At 44.1% G+C, this 18,836-nt stretch overlaps 1 protein-coding gene across 1 annotated transcript in view; it reads left to right on the top strand.

Annotated features, from left to right (window-relative positions):
* PPM1H (protein phosphatase, Mg2+/Mn2+ dependent 1H) overlaps positions 1 to 18,623 on the top strand; it is a 141,897-nt gene extending 123,274 nt beyond the window's left edge. Inside the window, exons 7-10 of the mRNA XM_059816677.1 lie at positions 2,525 to 2,588; positions 4,347 to 4,454; positions 12,085 to 12,236; positions 18,435 to 18,623. Coding sequence (XP_059672660.1) covers positions 2,525 to 2,588; positions 4,347 to 4,454; positions 12,085 to 12,236; positions 18,435 to 18,582 — 472 coding nt within the window. The 3' untranslated portion in view covers positions 18,583 to 18,623. The remainder of the gene's footprint in view (positions 1 to 2,524; positions 2,589 to 4,346; positions 4,455 to 12,084; positions 12,237 to 18,434) is intronic.
* Positions 18,624 to 18,836: the final 213 nt, after the last annotated feature.

The following is an 18,836-nucleotide window of genomic DNA, read 5'->3' as shown; positions in this document are numbered from 1 at the left end:
GTTAGCTTCAGCCCTTGCAACACGGCCTCTTCCAGCAACCTTGCACCGTTGTGTAACGGTTGAAGGCCCTAGGGACAATGGTGCTTATGGTTACTCCATAAAAGACGCTGGACTTTGCAGTGGGGACCATTCCTTTGAAGGACACTGGCCTAAATGATGCCTTTTTCACCCCTTCTTTTTTTCCCCTCTTCCTATAGCACAGTCAGTGTGAAGTGCTATGCAGGAGAATATAAGGAAAGAGGAGAGAGAGAAGAAAACTTGATCCCTATGTTTGGCTGCTGACAGGACAGTGTAAAATGGGGGCTTCGGTCTTAAGTATTTGTAGTTATCTGCAGATAATATAGTTTGTGGGTAAAGAATGGGTTTGGTTTTTTCCTTTAAAAAGGGGGTTGCAAATAGTTAAGTCACGTCAACTTAATCTTGTTTGCTATTTGTACAACAACTTGAAAATCCAGAAGAAACGGTTGTCTTGTCGGGCTTGTGATTTAATTAGTCATTTGACTCTGATGCCCAATATGGACTCAGCTGATACATTTTTTCTTGATATCAGAGCACAACTGGCTGTATGCAAGAAATAGGAAAGAGTTCAGACTCCTCCTCAAGGAGGTTTAGCCAGGGCTTCCAGCACTGTAGGTCCAGCTGGAAGCTTTGGGACATGCTCATGAGTAGTCAGGGATGGTAAAATTCTTCCTCTGCATTCAAACCAGGATATCCAAGTTGGTGAGTGAGGCAGAGACATCAGCTATTTGCTCTTGGAAATAAAAGAAGGAATAAGAGCAGAGTCCATGACTGACTCATCCTTCCCAACAAAATGCTATTCCGGGATTTAAACATCAGGGAAGTATTATCATGCTGGCTACTTGTAGTGATTTGTGCCTTTTTGTTTGGTTTAAGAGCTAATCTGTTTGCCCTCCCCAGTACAAAATGCCATTTAAATGCCTTTGCTATATTGTCTCTCCTAGAGATGCCTAAGTATCATGGTTATATACCCAAGATATTCTTGACTACGTGGTCTCCCATGAAGCACCCGCTGTGTTTTGCCAACCTCACTCGGTTCTGTTTTGGGATTTCACATCTAGTAATGTTTTGTAGTATGGGAGCGGAGTCCTCCACTGGTTTCTTCTTTGTGTTTTGGTTGCCTTTTCTTTTTTCTGCCCCACCCCTAACCACCAAATATGGGCCCTACCTGTGATTACTGGGAAATGTAAAGGTGGGGCTTAAAAGTCTATGCTACTCTCTTTAAGTCTGAGGCTTGCCTAGGTGATGCAGCATGTATAGCTGTGTAATACAGCACCATTTATTGATCCCAGGTCTATGCCGTATTTCGGTGAAGCAGGGGGCAGTTTGATTACAATATAGGATTTCACCCTTAATTTTTAATTTCCTGCTGGTTTGTGTCACAGCCTTAGCATTGCTTAAACATGATCGAATGCGACTCCCTGGAGCTCAAGCAGCCAGCCCAGCTGGAGAGCCACTCTGCAGGGGCTGGTGGTGGCTGGCAGGGGACCCGCTGCAGCGCCTTCCCTCCTCCCACTTGTCCCTTCCACTTTGGCAGGGAGTGCTGACTTGCACACTCAGGGGATGATTTTGGTATCAGCCCGAGGGCTGTGGGCAGGGGTGAGCTGGGAGGGAAGGACAACATGCAAGGAAAGGCTGGGGAGGGACAGCTTTGTGGTATGAAGGGAAGCGTGTCCATCTGGGGTGACATGCTTTAACCAAAGTTAAAGCACCTCTCCAGCACCTCGGCTTGTTCATGTGTCATACAAACCATGGGAATGACAGCCGTCTATTTATTTATTTTTTTTTTATTTCTTACTGGCAAAATTGGTCACCTTCTCACCTCATCAATGTCAACAGCAGGATGTGTAAAAGGTAGAGTACGCAGACATGCGGTAAACAGAATCAGAGCATGAGCATTTACTTCTCTTGTCTCTTGGCCATGGGAAAACTGCTGTGAAATGTGAAATCTCTGACAACCTTGACTGTTGCAGTCAAGGTCAAATGAGCACTAAATATCCTTTTAAGACTCTTCAGCACGTGAAGCTTGTCTTTGGTTTAAGCGGTCCTGAAAGGTGAGAACAGGATCGGAGAGGTGTTTTGCAGACTGTGTACATGTCCTGTTGTAGCTCACCATTTCACGTTAACAGTGTGAATCTAGTCATTGGTTAGCTTCTTAGTGGGTTTGGGGTTTTTTTTATGACACTGTATTACAGTATAGCTGCTGCCATAGCCAATGATATCCTACCTGATTAGGATGTCGTTCCAGTCCACCTCATTTTCCTTGCAAGCAATAGGAGCAGCTTGGCATGTTAGATATTTCTTTGTGTTCACTTTTCGTGTTGGTGAAATGGATAACCTTTCCAAGGAAAAAGAAATGTACATCTTCGTTCAAGACAGAGTCCCTAGGAAAAATAATGACGTTTGTTTGTTTGTTTGTTTGTTTAAATCACAGCTTTTTGTTTCAGGACTTTGGGTCACTAATTGAGCACAAGCTTTATAAATGTTGTTTGTCCTCCCCTCACAGGGCATACAAAACCATTGAGGAAGATGACTTGAAGTTTCCCCTTATATACGGAGAAGGCAAGAAGGTGGGCATGTTTTGCTTTCCTCAGACCAAAGGAAGAAGGAATTCTGTGCTGTTTACCACTCGATTTAGCCTGTGGCAGTCCAGTGGTTTTCACTCAGTATCTCTTTATTTTATCGTTTTGACAGCTTGAAAGAATATCTTGCTTCTGTCATAAATCAGTCTCATGTCTGGGGGGCGGCAGGGGGATCTCAACGTACTGAAAAACATTTTTAGAGAGAACATAGTAATTTGCTGTTCAGTTTGCTTTTGTTTTTCTTTCATTGTAAGTAGGCTACAATGAGATAGTCTTAAATATTTGACTTAAAATGTTCCTGGTTTCATTGTAAAATATAACTAGGCTGGATGAAGATAGCAAAATACCTCATGTTTGCTGAAAATAAAGCAGGACGATATTTAATAACATTTTAGAGTGCTCTGAGATGCAAACCCCTCATTTAGGAAGGGGGAGGGATCGGGGCAGGATTTGGGAACTATAACACCCCTTAATCGTATCTTCTTCAGCTTGTGTACGTGAACTCACTGTTGAATTTTCCTGATGTGTGAATGCTGATAGTTTTTCTTGAAAGGGAGAAACGAACTGTTCTGTTTGGGTGTACTTTGTTTCCAGCTCTGTGATTAAGAGCAGTGAGATCATTAGTGCTGATCCCAGCAAGCTTAGCTGGATGCAGCAATAGGATCAATATAAGGACGCAGTGGTGTCAGTTTGCTGATATTGGTATGCTCGCTGTGTTTCTAAATAGTGCTCCCCTGCTGCATTAGGTTCTTATCTCAATGCAAAAATACACGCTCTTCAAAATTAGTCCAAGTTTTGAAGGTTCAGACCTGCAGCTTATCTCTGAATTTGGTTAGGTTTATAATTATTTGCAAAATGTTTCATGCACATCTTTTTAATTTACTTTCTTATTGCTTTATGGAGCCAGGGGTTAGCGAGGCAAAATAATTTTGAGTCAGTTGCTCGCTGTTATTGATGCTGTGAGCTCTCTTGTTCAGAAGCTGCTGCGGCTAAACTAGAGTTTGGGGGAAACGATATGCAGAGAGTGAGGTTCCCCATGAGGCAGTCTGCCTGGTCAGTCTTTGGAGAAGCGTTAATGAAGAAGAGCCCAGCTCTTGGGAAACAGCTCATATCACAGAGGAAGGTGCTTGGGGAAGGACGTGGTAGATCTGAGGTATCAGCAGACCTGCCCTGGACTGGCTGTCCACAGAGGAGAACACTGTGGTCAGTGCCACCGTCACCTGTGCGTTTAGCAATTTAAGGTGGCCTTTGGCACTTTTCCTTGGTGAAGGGAATATGCGGCAATAGGTCAATAGGAAAAGGACGCAGGTTGCTTCAGTGAGTAATCAGGCTCCTCATCCTTTTTCTAAAACCTGTTTACTAACAGCATAATTTGCTGAAGGAATGCTCTCGTGACAGGAGTCAAGTCCTTCTCGTGAAGGAATGCTCTCCCCCCCGTTGTGGGACAGCAAGGCAAATGTGTTAGGTTTCCATAGTCCCTGTCCCTTACAGATGGCTACAGTCTAAGATGGGTGTACGCAGACTGGGATGTGGACAAATACAAAGCTTGGAATAAGGAGAGAAATGGATATGACGTGAGTGTGAAAGGCTTAGAAGTTGATTAGATATGTTAAGTCTAGTGTTTCTGGGAGAAAAAAGGGAATTAATCCCTAACTGTAGCAGTTACAGGGTATGAACGTTATCTCATTCTCTATTGACACAGCGCAAGTAACAAGATTTGATCCAATCGCTTTTCTTCATTTCCAGGCTCGAGTTATGGCAACAATTGGAGTGACCCGAGGACTGGGAGACCATGACCTGAAAGTGCACGACTCCAATATATACATCAAACCGTTCCTGTCCTCATCTCCTGAGGTAAAACAGCCAAGGTTCAACTATCTGATTTGTGAGAGAGAAACTAATATACTTAGTCTGCTTATTTGTTCTTTCCAAATTGTCCATTCTGGTTGTGGTCCAATCCAGGTAACGTGTTGCCTTTCCCAAAGGTGCAGCATGTTAGTAACACTCACGTAGTAGGAACGTTTTAAGTTCCCCAGCTGTGTGCCCTGCCTCTGGTTGCCACACACCCCTGGCAGAGCGTTAATGCCTTCTCACTCCCTGGTCTATAGTTACCCCGTAGCCTCGCCATTCAGTGTAAAAGACACCCGTTTCTGCCCACGTTCATATGCTCCAGCTCCCCTTGAGGCCTGGATCGTGCTGCCTTCACAGAAGCTGATGTAAATCTGTGCTCTCCAGAAGGGAGCACTGGATGTCTTCCACGATAGCGTAGTATCCTGCATTACACAGAGGATACCAGATCAACTCTTAAGCAGGAAAATGCCAAGAGCGATTGGAAGAGTGCTTCATGCTTCCATCTGTCTGCCCCTTCACCTCCAGTTCTTAATTCTTTACTATGGTTTTGTGCAAGCACCAAATAATGGCAGGAATGGCAGTGTGCATTCCCAAATAATGGCATAACAAGGGGATTATGCAGTATTTGTGTTAGGGGTAGTTTTAAATGCCTCCATCATTTTGACTGACTTCGCCACAAACAATTCCAGTTTTTGACCACCAGAGACATTGTAGTGAAGGATATTGAGCCTTCCAAAGGGATTTGAATGTATTTGTTAACAAGAAACATGCAAGCCTTGCTTTTTTTGTTTTCTTCTGTAACTGCATTCCTATTCCTACGTCAAGGAACAGATGACACGTATTTTTCGTAAAATATTAAGCAAGGGCAAACCATCCAATGACAGCACAAAAAGAGAAGGCTTTGCTTCCATGGTCCAAATGCTGAGAGCCATCCACCGGCTTGCTGGAGTTTTAACCATACCCAGTATTTGACCTTGAATTTATCACTTGCTATAGCAGTGCGAGAGAATGAAAATACACAAATGACGTAATACTTCTAGGAAGGAACCAAATTATTAAATTAACCTTGCTTAGAACATCTTTGAGACTTTAAAAATAAAAATTAGGAAAGTGCTGGGAGATTCTGTCCCTGAAGAAAAGGAGATCTACAGACAGCCCCTTCTTCACATTTCCTTGCTGTCAATCCTATACCTTCCCTTTCCCCCCTTTGAATGGGTGGTATCCCTCACTTGGGACCTGCTGCTCTTCTCCTCAGCCAGGCAGGCAGCAGCTCTGCCTTCATCACTGTGATGGATTTGTTCAGTGCCAGCGAAATGATGCAATTCTACCTATTTATTTTTTTTCTGGCATGCTGAGACCCAGTGTTTCTGGGGTATGTAATGGCTGCAGCACAGTATCTCAGCAGCAGCATCTCTGCCAATTGCTGCTGCAGTATTTGTGTGTATAAACCAAAGCTTCTCATGGGCTTTTCTGATTTGCGTGGAGTGTCTGTACATGTTCAAATTCTGGAATACGATATCCAGTTCATATGCTATCCACGTTTCAGGATCTCTTAACTGCTTCGCAAAAGGGAAGCAGAATCAGCTTTGTTTCCACATTCCCTTCACAGCTAAATTCAGCAGAAATGTACAAGGGCAGGAGGAAAAACAGAACACCAGCCACCTCAGTTTAGAGATACTGGCAAAAAAAGCCCTGAATTTTATTAGGAAGTAACGTACGCTCCAACTTGCTTTCCGTTGCACCTCCTTCTCTTAATGATCTCTTCCTTCTCTTCACAGAGAGAGCCCTAGTGCTTTATCTCCTTGTGTTTTTCCCTGACTTGCACTGTCCACGTATGGACAGAATACCTTGCACAGAAACCGGCACTAAGAAACAATGTCTTTATGCTGCCATCTGGGAAGCTTGGCACTTGGAAGTAAAGGCAGTGGCGTCGAGCAGCAGTCATATTTGGCCCTTGTGCAGCATTGGATTTCAAATTGTTTATATAGAGGTAGGGAAGCACAATGTCTGGTTTCCAGACCTGGAAAAGGGGAGGCACAGGAAATTAAGGCACACAGTGAGTCGTGACAGAGGGAGGATCCAAGTCCTCTGGCTTTTGTTTCTGCACCGTAATTACAGCATCCTTTCCCAAGTTGAGGGGCAACGTGGTGAGTTTTTAGAACATTTTACTTCCAGCATGACAAAGGTCTGGTATGCCATGTCCACTAAAATTTAGCTGAAGGAAACGTAAGCATCCCTGAGACTACATCCAGAAATAGGCATATAAAAGTAATTTGAGGGTGGTGTGAAATGATACTTTGATAGAGTGCCAGGCTATGGGAGGAGAAGTCATGTAGCCAAGACTGACAAATGTTATCAGGATTCAGTGGCTCAGCTGTTACAAGACCAGATTTGGAGGACTTCTGCGGATTGGTGAGCTCTAGAGAATTGAGCCTTTTATAATGAACTGGAGTAGCACAAAGCAGGCAAGCGATGGCTGAGGCTCTCTGGCATGGAATTAAATATTTATTTTTCATAATGGAACAGTTCATTTGAAAGCTTTCAGCAGGAAATTCTGCTTTTTAAAGCTCAGCAAGATCCGCCTTGTTGCAGCTGAAAAGCAGAATTTCATCCTGAGAATTTTCGAATGGCAGCTCAGCCGTTTGGTGGGGAGAGGTGTGGCTCTGACGGCAGCATTTAGCCCTTGCCAGTGATTGAACCTGAAGCCAGCCACCACAGCAAATGATAAGAAGGTAATGAAGGAGAATTTTTCCCCTTCCATTATGTTAGTAAAATCTTTCTGACAACTCCACAAATATGTCAGAGGAGACCATTTTAGATTCACAGCTGCCTTCTGGAGAAATCTTTAGGAATTACAGCATTTAAAGGAACAAGTGAGGCAAATACTTAGAGAAGTACTGCTTGATCAAAGGGAGTCAAGGTGGTTTCAAGAAGCAAACATCATGCTTGTAACTTGAAGTCCTTCAGGGTTATGTCTACCAGAGAATTAATAAATAAATAAATAAGTAAATAAATGCAGTAGATGGTCTTTCATGAGCACTTTGATTTCTCAGAAAACGTTTGAGAAGCTGTTCTGTATCACAGGTTATTAATATAAAAGATATGAAGCTATAGACTAAGTGGAAAGTTGGCACAGTCTACTGGAAACTGGCTAAAGGGCAGGAAACAAAGGGTGGCAGTAAAAAGCTAAAAGGAGATTAATTGGTGAGTGCTGCAGGGAGCAGTGTTGGGACCCGCTTTTTATTATTTACATATAAATTACTTGGAGGGTGGTATTGAAAGATCTCATCATTTGCCAGCGAAGCTGCACTGGATAATACTGCGCATAAAAAGGGATGATACAACTAAGAAAGGGCTTAATTTATTGAAGTAGACGAGTTGATCAATAGTGCAGGCAAGTGAATGCGGGCTGTTGTTTGGCTCGAATTCCCCTGGGGCTGGCTGCTGAGGAGCACCTCAGGTGGCTGCAGGCTCGTGTGTCACTGTGGTGAGCAGTTTTCAAGCCGCAGGGACTCGTGTTGGCTGCCTTTTAAAAACAAACCTGGCAAACAAGCCGCAGCGCCTTCGCGGAGCTGCTGTGGTCCTTTTCAGCAGCCAAATGCAGGTTTTGTCCGGTGGATAGATCTCTTTGAAATGTAAATATAAAAACAGCCCACCTGTTTGTTCATTGCTTGCCCAGAGCATTTTTCTCAGCGCTCTTGACTGCATGTAGGTGAGCGATATGAGAAACAAATATCTGGATTGAAGAAAGGTGTTATGTGACAAACCGCATTAAGCACGTTCAGAAAGATGTCATGTGTGACTATGGGCTCTAGCAGTGTGTGTCTGCTGTTACCTATCAGCAGAGATCTGTAAGTACCACTCAGGGTAAAATGCAGTGTAACCCAACTCTTATTGTCATGGATGTTTGTGCTACCATTGGCTTTTTACATTTTCTGGTTACTAAAGTCAAGTTTAGCTAGTTAACAAATCAGCTGCTCCAAGTCAAGTAAGACATCCGTGGATGGTGCAAGTATGGTGACCAAACTAGGCTCCTTTGAGGGGTGCCCTGGTGCTCCAGAGAGATGTTAGAGTGAGGAAGTTTTCCAGGGCATCACAGAAGGGGCTGGGAAGCTGGGGGGAGTTGGTGGCAAGGCTCTCAGGACAGTACAGGAGGCAGAGGACAGAGCACAGGTAGTCCAAGGCATTTGGGGCAGAGGACATGAGTTCCGTGGAGCACTGTCAGGATTGATGGCTGGCTGCTGAAGCAATAAGCCATGAGGGAAGGTCTGAGGATTCTGTGTGGAATTGCTAGGAAATTTGTCAAGGGTGAAGTACCAGTTAAGGAAACCTCTGTGCTATCAGACAGTGTCTGGCCAGCCGTCATCTGCTCTGGTGAGGCTACGTGATACTGTTCTGCAGTGTGTGCAGCTTCGTGCAAACTTATGTTGCAGACAGAATGTCGCTTAAACCTCGCTGCTGTTTAGTTTCCTGAAATACAGCTATGGAAAAGAGGCAGTGATTGGGTAGGTTGGCTCTGGAATTAAAAAAAAAATTTAAAAAGTAATAATTTCCATTGGAGGCAATGAGCTGCTTTCGGTCACATAAGATTTACAGGGCTGTGGGGTTGCTTGCTGTTGCAGGCGCTTAAGTAACTCCCTGGTTCTCTGTTCGTCGTTCCAAAACTCTGGTATATCCCACTCTCTCACCTTCTTTTGTACAGCGTGTGTGGAGTGTGCTATGGGGTGTTGCACAATGTGGGATGTGTGGAGCAGATGTTCAGTGAGCCCTGCTGGTCTGAGCATCTGTTACACGTGCCCTGGTGGTGCTGCCCAACCTGCGTGCCGCCGGGAGCTCTGCTGTCCAGCTTCTCCATGTCCAGCTGAAGGCACTTGTCGCTACTGCAAGCGACCCTCGTTGACCCAAATAAGAACCAGAACAAAGCTGCTAGCAAAAAAATGAAGGGTTAGGAGCTGGCTTGTTTCTGCACCTGGGCAAGGTGGTCTGTGAGCATAACCTGAACCTATGATAGACTGGACAGCTCTAAATTAGCTTATTTTTGTCAGCAGTGTACTGGGGGCACCTACAACTGTATTTTAGAAATACGAGGAAAGACAGAAAGAAAGAGCTTAAGAAAAAATTAAGTATTATGTGGACATGGCTGCCCTAATGTGTTGCTGCTGTGGTAACTGGAAGACAGACAAAGTTGCGTTTCAGTGAACATTTTCTTGCATGTCCAGCTGGTCCTTGTATACAAGAATCTTACCTGAAGTTGCCCCAAACTTGCCTCCTGTAACCTTGGCACTCTCTTTTCCTTAGGCTGGGTACCAGCCTAGCATCCCTTATTGTTCACCCTATTGCCCTTCTCTGCACCTCTTCTGACATCTAGTTCCTTCTCAATTGCAACCCTTTCTGGAGGTGCTCAGTTCACAAAGCTTTTGCTTTTAGGAAGTAACTACCTTCTTCCCAGATTACCCATAAAATCAGTGATTGCATTTTTTTTTTCTTTTCCCCAGAAACTAAACATGTTCTTGATAAAATTATCTCTTCTTGGTGTTGCTCTAGCATTGTGCTACACCAAGGATTTGGACCTTTTGACCTATGCATTGGCTGTAGGTAGCTTTGACGAGTTTCTTATCTGCCCCAGTGCCATTCCCCAGTCAGACAAGATTGTTCATTTCAGGAGGATTCAAATCAGTGATGCATGGTCTTGGTTTCCTGCCTTCTCCCCCACCAACACTGCAAAAAAGGCTCTTGCGGTATAGTGTGTACTTTGCCTGGGTCGGAGAGCCATGGCAGATGTGTTTTTCCTAGTGCTGATGTTCGAAGCTTGGTTATTCCTACAAGGGGCTTGCTGCTGAGTGCATTAGCCCTGATGCTCTCTCAAATATTTGCCCGTACCCAAGAGATCTGTCCAGAACATGTGGTGCTTATTAACGGCCGTGTTGGCCAACTTACCCCCACACACACACCAGTGATTTCTGAGTTGAAACCCTGGGCTGTTAAAGGCTGAACTGAATTTTGGGGAATGGGTACTATGACAGCTACTGGTTTCTGTGCAGTGGGCTTGAGAGGAGAGCTGTGCTGCATGTAGGGATCTTTTCTATAACAATATTCCCACTCAGTCTGAATAAGGAGATATGCTCTAATGAAGAGAGTATCTTGCCTTGACTTTAATCCCTTCCAAAGTCCTTATTCAGCTGCTACCTTAGATAATGAAGTGAAGGTTACATTTTACAAATGACCTTCTTGTGCTTTTGAGTGAAAGGCAAACAAGGATTAGCAGTCAGGTCTAGGTGATTTTTTTTTTTTTTTTTTCCTCTGGTACTGGTTGCAGGTCCATAAAATTATAATTACCTTAAAAGGTCCAGGCATTTTACGTGCATTCCCTGCTCCGTGGCTCCTAAGGGGAGAATGCACGAGGAGGGAGAATAAAACAGCTCGTATTTTCTAGTTATGCCAAATGCTTGTTCCGACAAATTTCCCGACTACTGCTGCTGTTAGTGGAGCCTGAGGCCAGAGCAGGGTACGTGAAGAGGTACAGCATTTCCAAACTTCAGTATAGATGATCGTTTCCTCCTGTCTGCTTTGCCAAGGTGGTCGCACTTCTTTCAAGCTGTGGTACTTGCTGTGGTAACTAAAGTGCTCCATGAGTGCTTTGTAACGGCTCCCCATCGCAACCTGGAAATTGCAGGTGGTTTGTCAGCTGGAATACAGTGTGTGCTGGAAGGAGAGTTGCACCCAACTAAAGGCTCGGTTTAAAACACTTGCCATGGCCTTTCCTCGTATTCTGGCTCAGCTGTTGGCCTCCCGGCCCCCCTTGTGTCTGCTCCCTCCGCTCCCGGCTTTCCCCAGCCTCCTCGGGAAGAGGATGGTGGAAGTCACTGTAAAGGCTGGGTGTTATGGAGGTGCCAGCAGCAGTCGTCAGCCTGACTGTGGCTGCAGACTGACAAGGTGAAGCAAGTGGGCATTTTAATAGTGTGGATAAGCTTGGGGTTCGCTTTTGTGCAGATCTTGAATCGGTCTCTACCGACTGAACTCTTTACAGATACACATAACTGACCAGGTAAACAGTTTTTCTCCGTTTCATGGAACTAGTCGCTTGCTCAGGCACAATTCTTGAGTGCAGCAGCTGCCTCAGGTCTCAAAGTGAATGCGATGCTTTCTGCGACACAGGCATTTCTGAACACGTGCAGTCTATCTGGCAGAGTTAAATGGATCTGGACAAATAGTAGTGAAAACAATTATTTGTGAATATTTTATTAGAAAATATCAAAAATTCATCAAATAAATTATTCAGCTTCCATATGACTAGTCCTGCCAGTGATGGGGAAGAGCCTCACACACCGAAGCCAGGCTACCGGCCGGGGGAGGCTTCAAGCACTGCTGGCAGCAGGCGGCACGGTGCTTTATAGCCTGGCTTAGGAACGCTTGTGTCCATCCCAGCTGGGGTCAGCACTTGAGACACACTGAGCCGGGGCAGGAAGGGTTGCTGTCTCGAGGCCTGAATTGGAGACAGACCCCCGAAGTGCTGCGAGAGGTATTTCAGTGCTCTGGCCGAACCTGCTAACTCACAGCCGAACTCAGTGATGTTTCACAAACAGGTCTGACAGTCTCCTCCTTCATGGATGTCCCTTGGTTTTTTTTGTTTTAGGTGAGAGTCTATGACCTCCTGCAGTACGAGCACGGGCCAGATGATGTTCTGATCCTAGCTACTGATGGACTCTGGGATGTGCTGTTAAATGAAGAAGTGGCAGAAGCTGTCACTAACTTCCTACCAAACTGTGACCCCGATGATCCCCACAGGTTCGTACTCACTTCTGATTTTCTAGCTTCTCTGCAGAAGAGTGCTTTCTGGTAATGTATTTTTTGTAGAAAGTATGATACGAATAACATTCACTGGAACACTAAATAGGCAACACTAAATAGGCAACACTTACAAGAAGACATTTTTATAAATTGGATGGAACTTCTACAGCAAATGTGGGGTTTTGGTGGGGAGGTCTGTTATAACTTGGAATTGCCTACCTTCAAAGGAAGAGTTGTGGGATTATGGTATTTTGGCATGGGATCCATTTTGTTGGCTTTATGAGGTCCTGTGGAAACTGTAGGAGGCTGAGGTCTTAGCAACAGGTCTCTGTCTCCAGCAGTCACAGGTTTCCACTCAACACTCCTCTGGATAGTCCCTTAACACTAAAGATTGTTTCTTACTAGGACATCATAAGCATATATCTCCCTCTCTCTCACTGTATGTATGTATGTATAAATACTGCACAGTATTTAAACCCACCTTCAGTAGGGGATGCTCAGTGCTACCAGCTGCAGGACAGTCGTGGTCACAAAATAGGTGGAAATAGGTGGAAAGTCTGACTCCAATTAGTTGGATTCTGTTTCATTTCACAATTTTAACCTACCTCATCCTCTTCATTTTCCTGTCTTTATCACCTCTACTTGATCAGTTTCTTTCTTTAAAACATACCATCAAGCAGACAAACAAGTTCCCAAACAACTAGCTAGAGTGCTGTCTGCCTTGAGTGAGTCCATCAGTCTGTCTGCTGCCAAGTTCGGTGTCACTGTGAATTAAAACATTATGCTAGAGATCAGAAGTCTCTTGCTTGTAAAAGGGCGGACTGTGAAAGTGGAAAGAGCTTTATCCTTCCCTAGGGACTGTTTAGGAAGGGAAGTGTGTGTTGCTCCTGAATTCAGGCCTGGCCGTCGCTGTCTTCTGCCCTCGCCCTGGGCTGAGAGTGGGGAAAAGCTTTTTATGCATCCCCAGTTGGCCTGCGGAAAGCAGAGCTTCAGAAATAAGCTCTGGGATATCTCAGCAGCCAAGTGAAAACATGCAGGATGGTGCAAGAGCTCAAGTTATAATTGTTTAGATGTGGCAACTTTTGAGGACATGGGGAAACCCATCTCAAAATGCTTGATGTTTCTCATGTTTTTAAGTGGTCATCTTCACAGGGTCAGTCCAGTTCTCCATCAGCAAACAAGGAAGATAACTGGGACACCCTGACAGCCTCTTGGGTTTTAAAGTGAGAGCAGCTCCGAAGTATCTCGCGAGCAGTATTTTCTTGCCCTGACACTTACAAACATGGAATGCAAAACGATGTTGCGCTGCTAGCACTCAGTCTTCGGGTGAATGGATGGTTAACATGAAGCTGCAACTGCAGTATTTTGACCTTCCCCACCTCCTTGCGCCAAAGAGGAGATGTGGTATGAATGACAGCCAGGGCTGTCTCTACTTCAGGAAGACGTGGAAGTGTCTCTGCCCTCTCTGGGAGGAGATCAGGCAGGATTAGCGAGGGGCACTACCAGGGCATCTGGCACTGTGCTATGCAGCTACGCCATTAATTTAAGGTAGGAGGAGATGACCCAGCCAATCTACTTTTGGTTATTCCCTAGCACCATTCAGACGTGCTAAGGAGCTTTTGCTCTCATTTCTGCACCCCTGAGTCTCCTCTTGCAAATGCACCTGGCAAAATGAAATACCTCTGCTCTGTCTCCATTCTCATCTAGTAATTGGGAAAGGTTGTCTTTTCCTACCATCTTCGCTGGTCCTGTCTGTTGTGAATACAGTCTGGGTGCGTTGTGTCTCTCTTGTTCCTTTTTGTCTTTCCAAAGCTGGTGATGGCCACCATGTTTGCCGCAGTAGGGACGGGAATTCTTTGTTCGATCTTTTGACTTGTTAGGTGAGTAATTTTTCATCCATTATAAAACACTCATATAAAACAAATCAGAGACACTAAAGGAAAAAAGACATTTTCTTCGTTTCATTTAGATTTGTTTGTGCTGGTCTAGCCCCAGTAATTGTTGGGGACTAGTCCCTGTTTGTGCCAGGACAAGTACAACACACTCCAGAATTGGGCTTGCTGTATTATGAGCCAGAACAAACACGTTTATTAGTGTTTGACCTACTGGTCTATGAATGGACATCTGAATTGAAAATTAATTTGTTCTTTTAAGTAACTTTGTGCCAGGTCATTTAGAGGCTTACAAATAGTGGTGGCAAGACATTTCTCATGCCAGTTTGCGAAAGGTAATTAGAGCAGTCCCTCATATAGTTTACAATGATATTTATGAAAATTACCTCTGTGGAATTGCTCTTGCTGCTTGGTTGTAAAGGATATTTAAAGGGTTTCAAGTACTGTGTGAGAGGTTTTACGTAATTACTTCACAGTGGTCCAAATGAGGTATAACTAATGAATTTACAATAGCATAGCAGCTCAGACTGTGGAGCTGTATTCATTCCTCTCACTAGTCAGTGACAGGAAAATCTTGTTTGCCATATTATCAGTGTTATGTTTAAAGGAAATGTTATCCTACAAAATGTCAGGTTCTGTGATGGGTGTAGTGACACAGTCTGTGGAGAGGTGATCAGCTGGAAATGTGAAATCTCTAGGGATGTAGAAAACTTGTCAGAATGTAAGAGACTTGCCCCCCAGGTTTGGTAATGCTGTGGTCTTCTGGAGAACCTACCAACTGGAGCAGACTCTGGATCTGCCTGACCCAGTAGCCTACTTACTCCCTGACAGCAGCATATTTTTAAAAAAAAAAAAAAAAGCTAGGGAGGAAGATTTTAGAGCTGCAGAGTACTTATCTGTTACATAATTAGCTCTTTGAGGGAACAATATCCCTCCCATTTGAATTAGAAGTAATTTTATAAGCCTGATGGGTAAGAGCTTATAGCCCTCTTCAACACTCTTGGGACTCTATCCTGCTCATACTTACTGTCAGAACTGTGAGTGTTTGTTACCCACAGAAAAACATCTTTGAATCCTGTCAAATGTAGCATGTGCCTGGGCATCTCCAAGTGCAGGGAGAGCAAAGTCCTGGGGTCTGTCTTCACCCAGACATGCAGACACAGCCTCAGGGGATTTGGGCAGCAGGTGGTAGGCACAGACTTGATTGGAGAACAGTTCCTCTGTGAGGGCTGTGATGGAGTGAAGAAGCTGGGGTGGAGCTGGATTTCTTAGCCCAGCTCACTTCTTATGGGTGTTGTGGCAGACAAGAGCATGAAGGGGACCCTGAGTGAAGAACAGGTGGTAGCGACACACCGCTGCTTTCCATACATCATCTCTCTGACAAGGTATGAAGATAGAGAAGCATGGCTCTTGCCCATTTCCTTCAGCTGCACTTATGCAGATTTACCCATTGACCTTGGGAATCTTTTATTTCTCATCCTCCCTCCTGTCCTTTCTTGTTCCCTCTCACTCTCTCTCACACTAGCTAGAGATTTATGAGGATGCTGGGGAGTTGCTCCACCTCTGCTGGGTGTGAGAAGATAAGAAGCTGCTCAGACAGCAGCACGTTTTCCCCACTGTCACCGTTTCTCCTGCAGTACTTTCACCAATCAATACTGAGAGCTTCAGCAGAAGAAAAAAAAATATATTTATTCTTAAAACATAAAGGTTGTATTCCAGCGAGGCTGTTCATTAGGAGGAAGTGGATACTTTAAAACTACTTCAGCAGTTCTCTAATGCTGTCTCGACAGCTGAATCCCAAGTTCACAGCACTGGAGAATAAAGCATTCGGTAATGGACTGCTGCTGCTATTCATCTCCAGGTACAAGGGACTCACCCTATCTCCTCTAGTGCCAGGTTGAACAGCATCGCTCCAATTCAGCTTTACACAAGGAGAGGAATATGTTACCTTGCTGCTGCCTTCACCTGTTCCTTTTCCTTTGCTTCAGTGTGCTGGTTTTCTTGTGTATTTCACAGTCTGTCTACGACAGAATTTCTGCTTTATTAAAATTCCTTTTTTTTATCTTGCCCTCTCCAAACATTAAGCAGCAAAAGCTTTACACAATCAAGAGCAATACTCATTCCTTTGTACTCTTTAGATGTGGGGAGCCCTTGTTAATTAAAAAAAGGAGGAAGGCAAAGTTTTCTCTCAGAATGATGGGTGTTTTCTTCTCTTAATTTGTGACAATAGCTGAGAAATCCTTGGAAAAGATGTTCTAGCCAAAATTCACTCAGCATCAGACATGCTGTGAATAAATATTCCAGTTTCTCGCTTGCCACGTGGAGTCCTTTTGTTCCTTAGCCCTGCATTTGATTTGGGGATTTGGGAGCTGGGAAGTGCAAGTATGTATGTTCGGGTTTTTTCCCCTTAGAAAATACAATTTCATGTTGCATCAGGACAGTATGGGCAGTGCTTCTTACTACATCCTGCCATTATAGCTCAAGGTCATTGGTACAGACTTATCTTGGAATCTGCGGACAGTGTGCACATGTGTGTGCAATCCTGTGTGTTAAGAGTTCATGCCTTGGGCCCTTTCTCTTATTGCTAAAAGTAAATCTTTTGTCAAAACTAGTGAGGGCTGGAAATTTTACCACTCAGTACCATTAGGAGCAGGGGGTGCATTGCTTCGGTACAACGTTACTTGGATTTAACATCAGACATTTTGGGTAATTGAATGTTGGTTTATTTGCATTGAAGAAATATTTCTAGTAGAGCAAATAAATCTATTCCTGGTTCAAAGGAGTCATCTGAGTTTATGGCACCAAAATTGTAGAAGCAGAACATAATTGTTTTTTTTTCCTTCTTTTATCCCCAGAGAGTGAATAAAGTTTCTACTGATAGAAATTACCATTTAATAATGCATTCTCTGGTGAAAATTTCTGGGGTTAGAACAGTCCTGGATACTGACTTAATAAACTTCCCCCTCTCCCCCCCACTGCTTCTGATCAATGGAGATACTGTTCTTCGCCATTCCTCAGATGAGATCTGGGCAGACCATTTCTGGCCAGGGATCCTCCCTAGAAAAGGGTGTCTTGAAATGCAGATCCTTCTTGTCCTTCCTGGTTTCTGGAAACTACAGAGGTGTCCTTTGCTTCTGGTGGCCTATGTGTTTGTCTTCACAGAGCCCAGCATCATCTTGGAGGTTGATACTTACGCTTCAAATAAAACACAGGCAGACACAATATTGAACTGTTTTTTTCTTGTCAGTCTTTTAACTGGTCAATTAATTTTTCATTATCAAATCATATAAAAGCTTGCCTCCACCCACCCAAATTCAAAACATCTCAGCCAGGTGTTGGACTCGTGAAGAAAAACACGTGACAGTAGCTGTTTACCCATAATGAGACTTCTTTCAGAGGAAACTTCTAAATGAGTACACAGATGTGTTGATCTAGTAACAGCAGGTAAAATGATAAGGGAGAACATGATGGAGCACTGTCATGCACCACCTTTTGGACTCTGACACCCTTCTGCCCCCAAGCAGCATCTGTTATTTTTTCAGGACAGAAAATAACTCCCATAAATCCAATGCCACTCAACCCAGCACAGGCTTGGAGTTTTGAAACAACATGAAACCTGGTATTTCGCTAAATTAAGCCCTTGACAACTCACATTCACATAGTTCTTGTTGAACTCATAAATGTGAGAGGACTGTGGGAGTCTGTTAATCTGGCTGTATTAACTGTAAGTTTCCTTTTACAGTTTTAGAATAAGAGAGATTTAAAAATCATTCTTACGGTCAAGGAAAAGAGTCAAATTAGTCTACTTGTTTCAAATTGCAATTTGGATTTTATTTTTAGTGCCCTATTACTCACTTTCAAGTCACTTTCTTTGTTATAGTTTGTCTCTGAAATAGTCGACCTGTATTTACCTTCAGGTGTGTCCATAAACAAGGGCGTAGTTTTCAGTAGCAAGTAGTGTTATTTTGGGTCCTCAATTTTCAGACTACTCCTAGAAAGCCAATTTGCTAAGGCAAGCGTGTTAATTTTTTTCTGAAAACTGGTGAAACTGGGCACCCACAATGACCGGTGACTTTTTCATTGATTGGTGCCTGTCAGATACCTTCAGATTCTGATGCAGGAGCCATCACTGAACTGGAAGGGGTTGCTTTGTGGGTATGCTGTGGTTTGTGTTTCTCCTGCCTACTTCGAAAACACTGGGAAGCTTGTCCTGGTAGCTCACAACAGTAAACTTGGCAGGCTGTGAAACCCACTTCCCTCATGAAGATGAGCACTCCCTGGCTGTGTTCTGCCTTTTCCACAGGTACACGCTGGCGGCGCAGGACCTGGTGATGCGAGCCAGGGGAGTGCTGAAGGACCGGGGCTGGCGAATATCCAACGACAGGCTGGGCTCTGGAGACGACATCTCTGTCTATGTCATCCCTTTAATACACGGGAACAAACAGTCGTGAAAGTAGCATCAAGAGTGGTTATAGGATGGGGATCTTTTGGGGAAGGGCCTGTAAGAGACAATATGTTTTTGGTGATCTGACCAGGACACTTCCAATTGATGTAATCTATTCAAAACTAATGCTGGAGGGGTATTTTTCTGCCCAAAAGGTAGGGCTCTGCACATATACTGTATATGATTAAAGATAATCCTTAAGATTACAATTTCCCTATAGAAATGGTTTTGGTGCTTAACAGGAATGGGATTTAAATGCTG

This window comes from Gavia stellata, chromosome 4 (assembly GCF_030936135.1).
Source record: "Gavia stellata isolate bGavSte3 chromosome 4, bGavSte3.hap2, whole genome shotgun sequence".
Taxonomy (NCBI): domain Eukaryota; kingdom Metazoa; phylum Chordata; class Aves; order Gaviiformes; family Gaviidae; genus Gavia; species Gavia stellata.
This window is presented reverse-complemented; position numbering and strand designations above follow the sequence as displayed.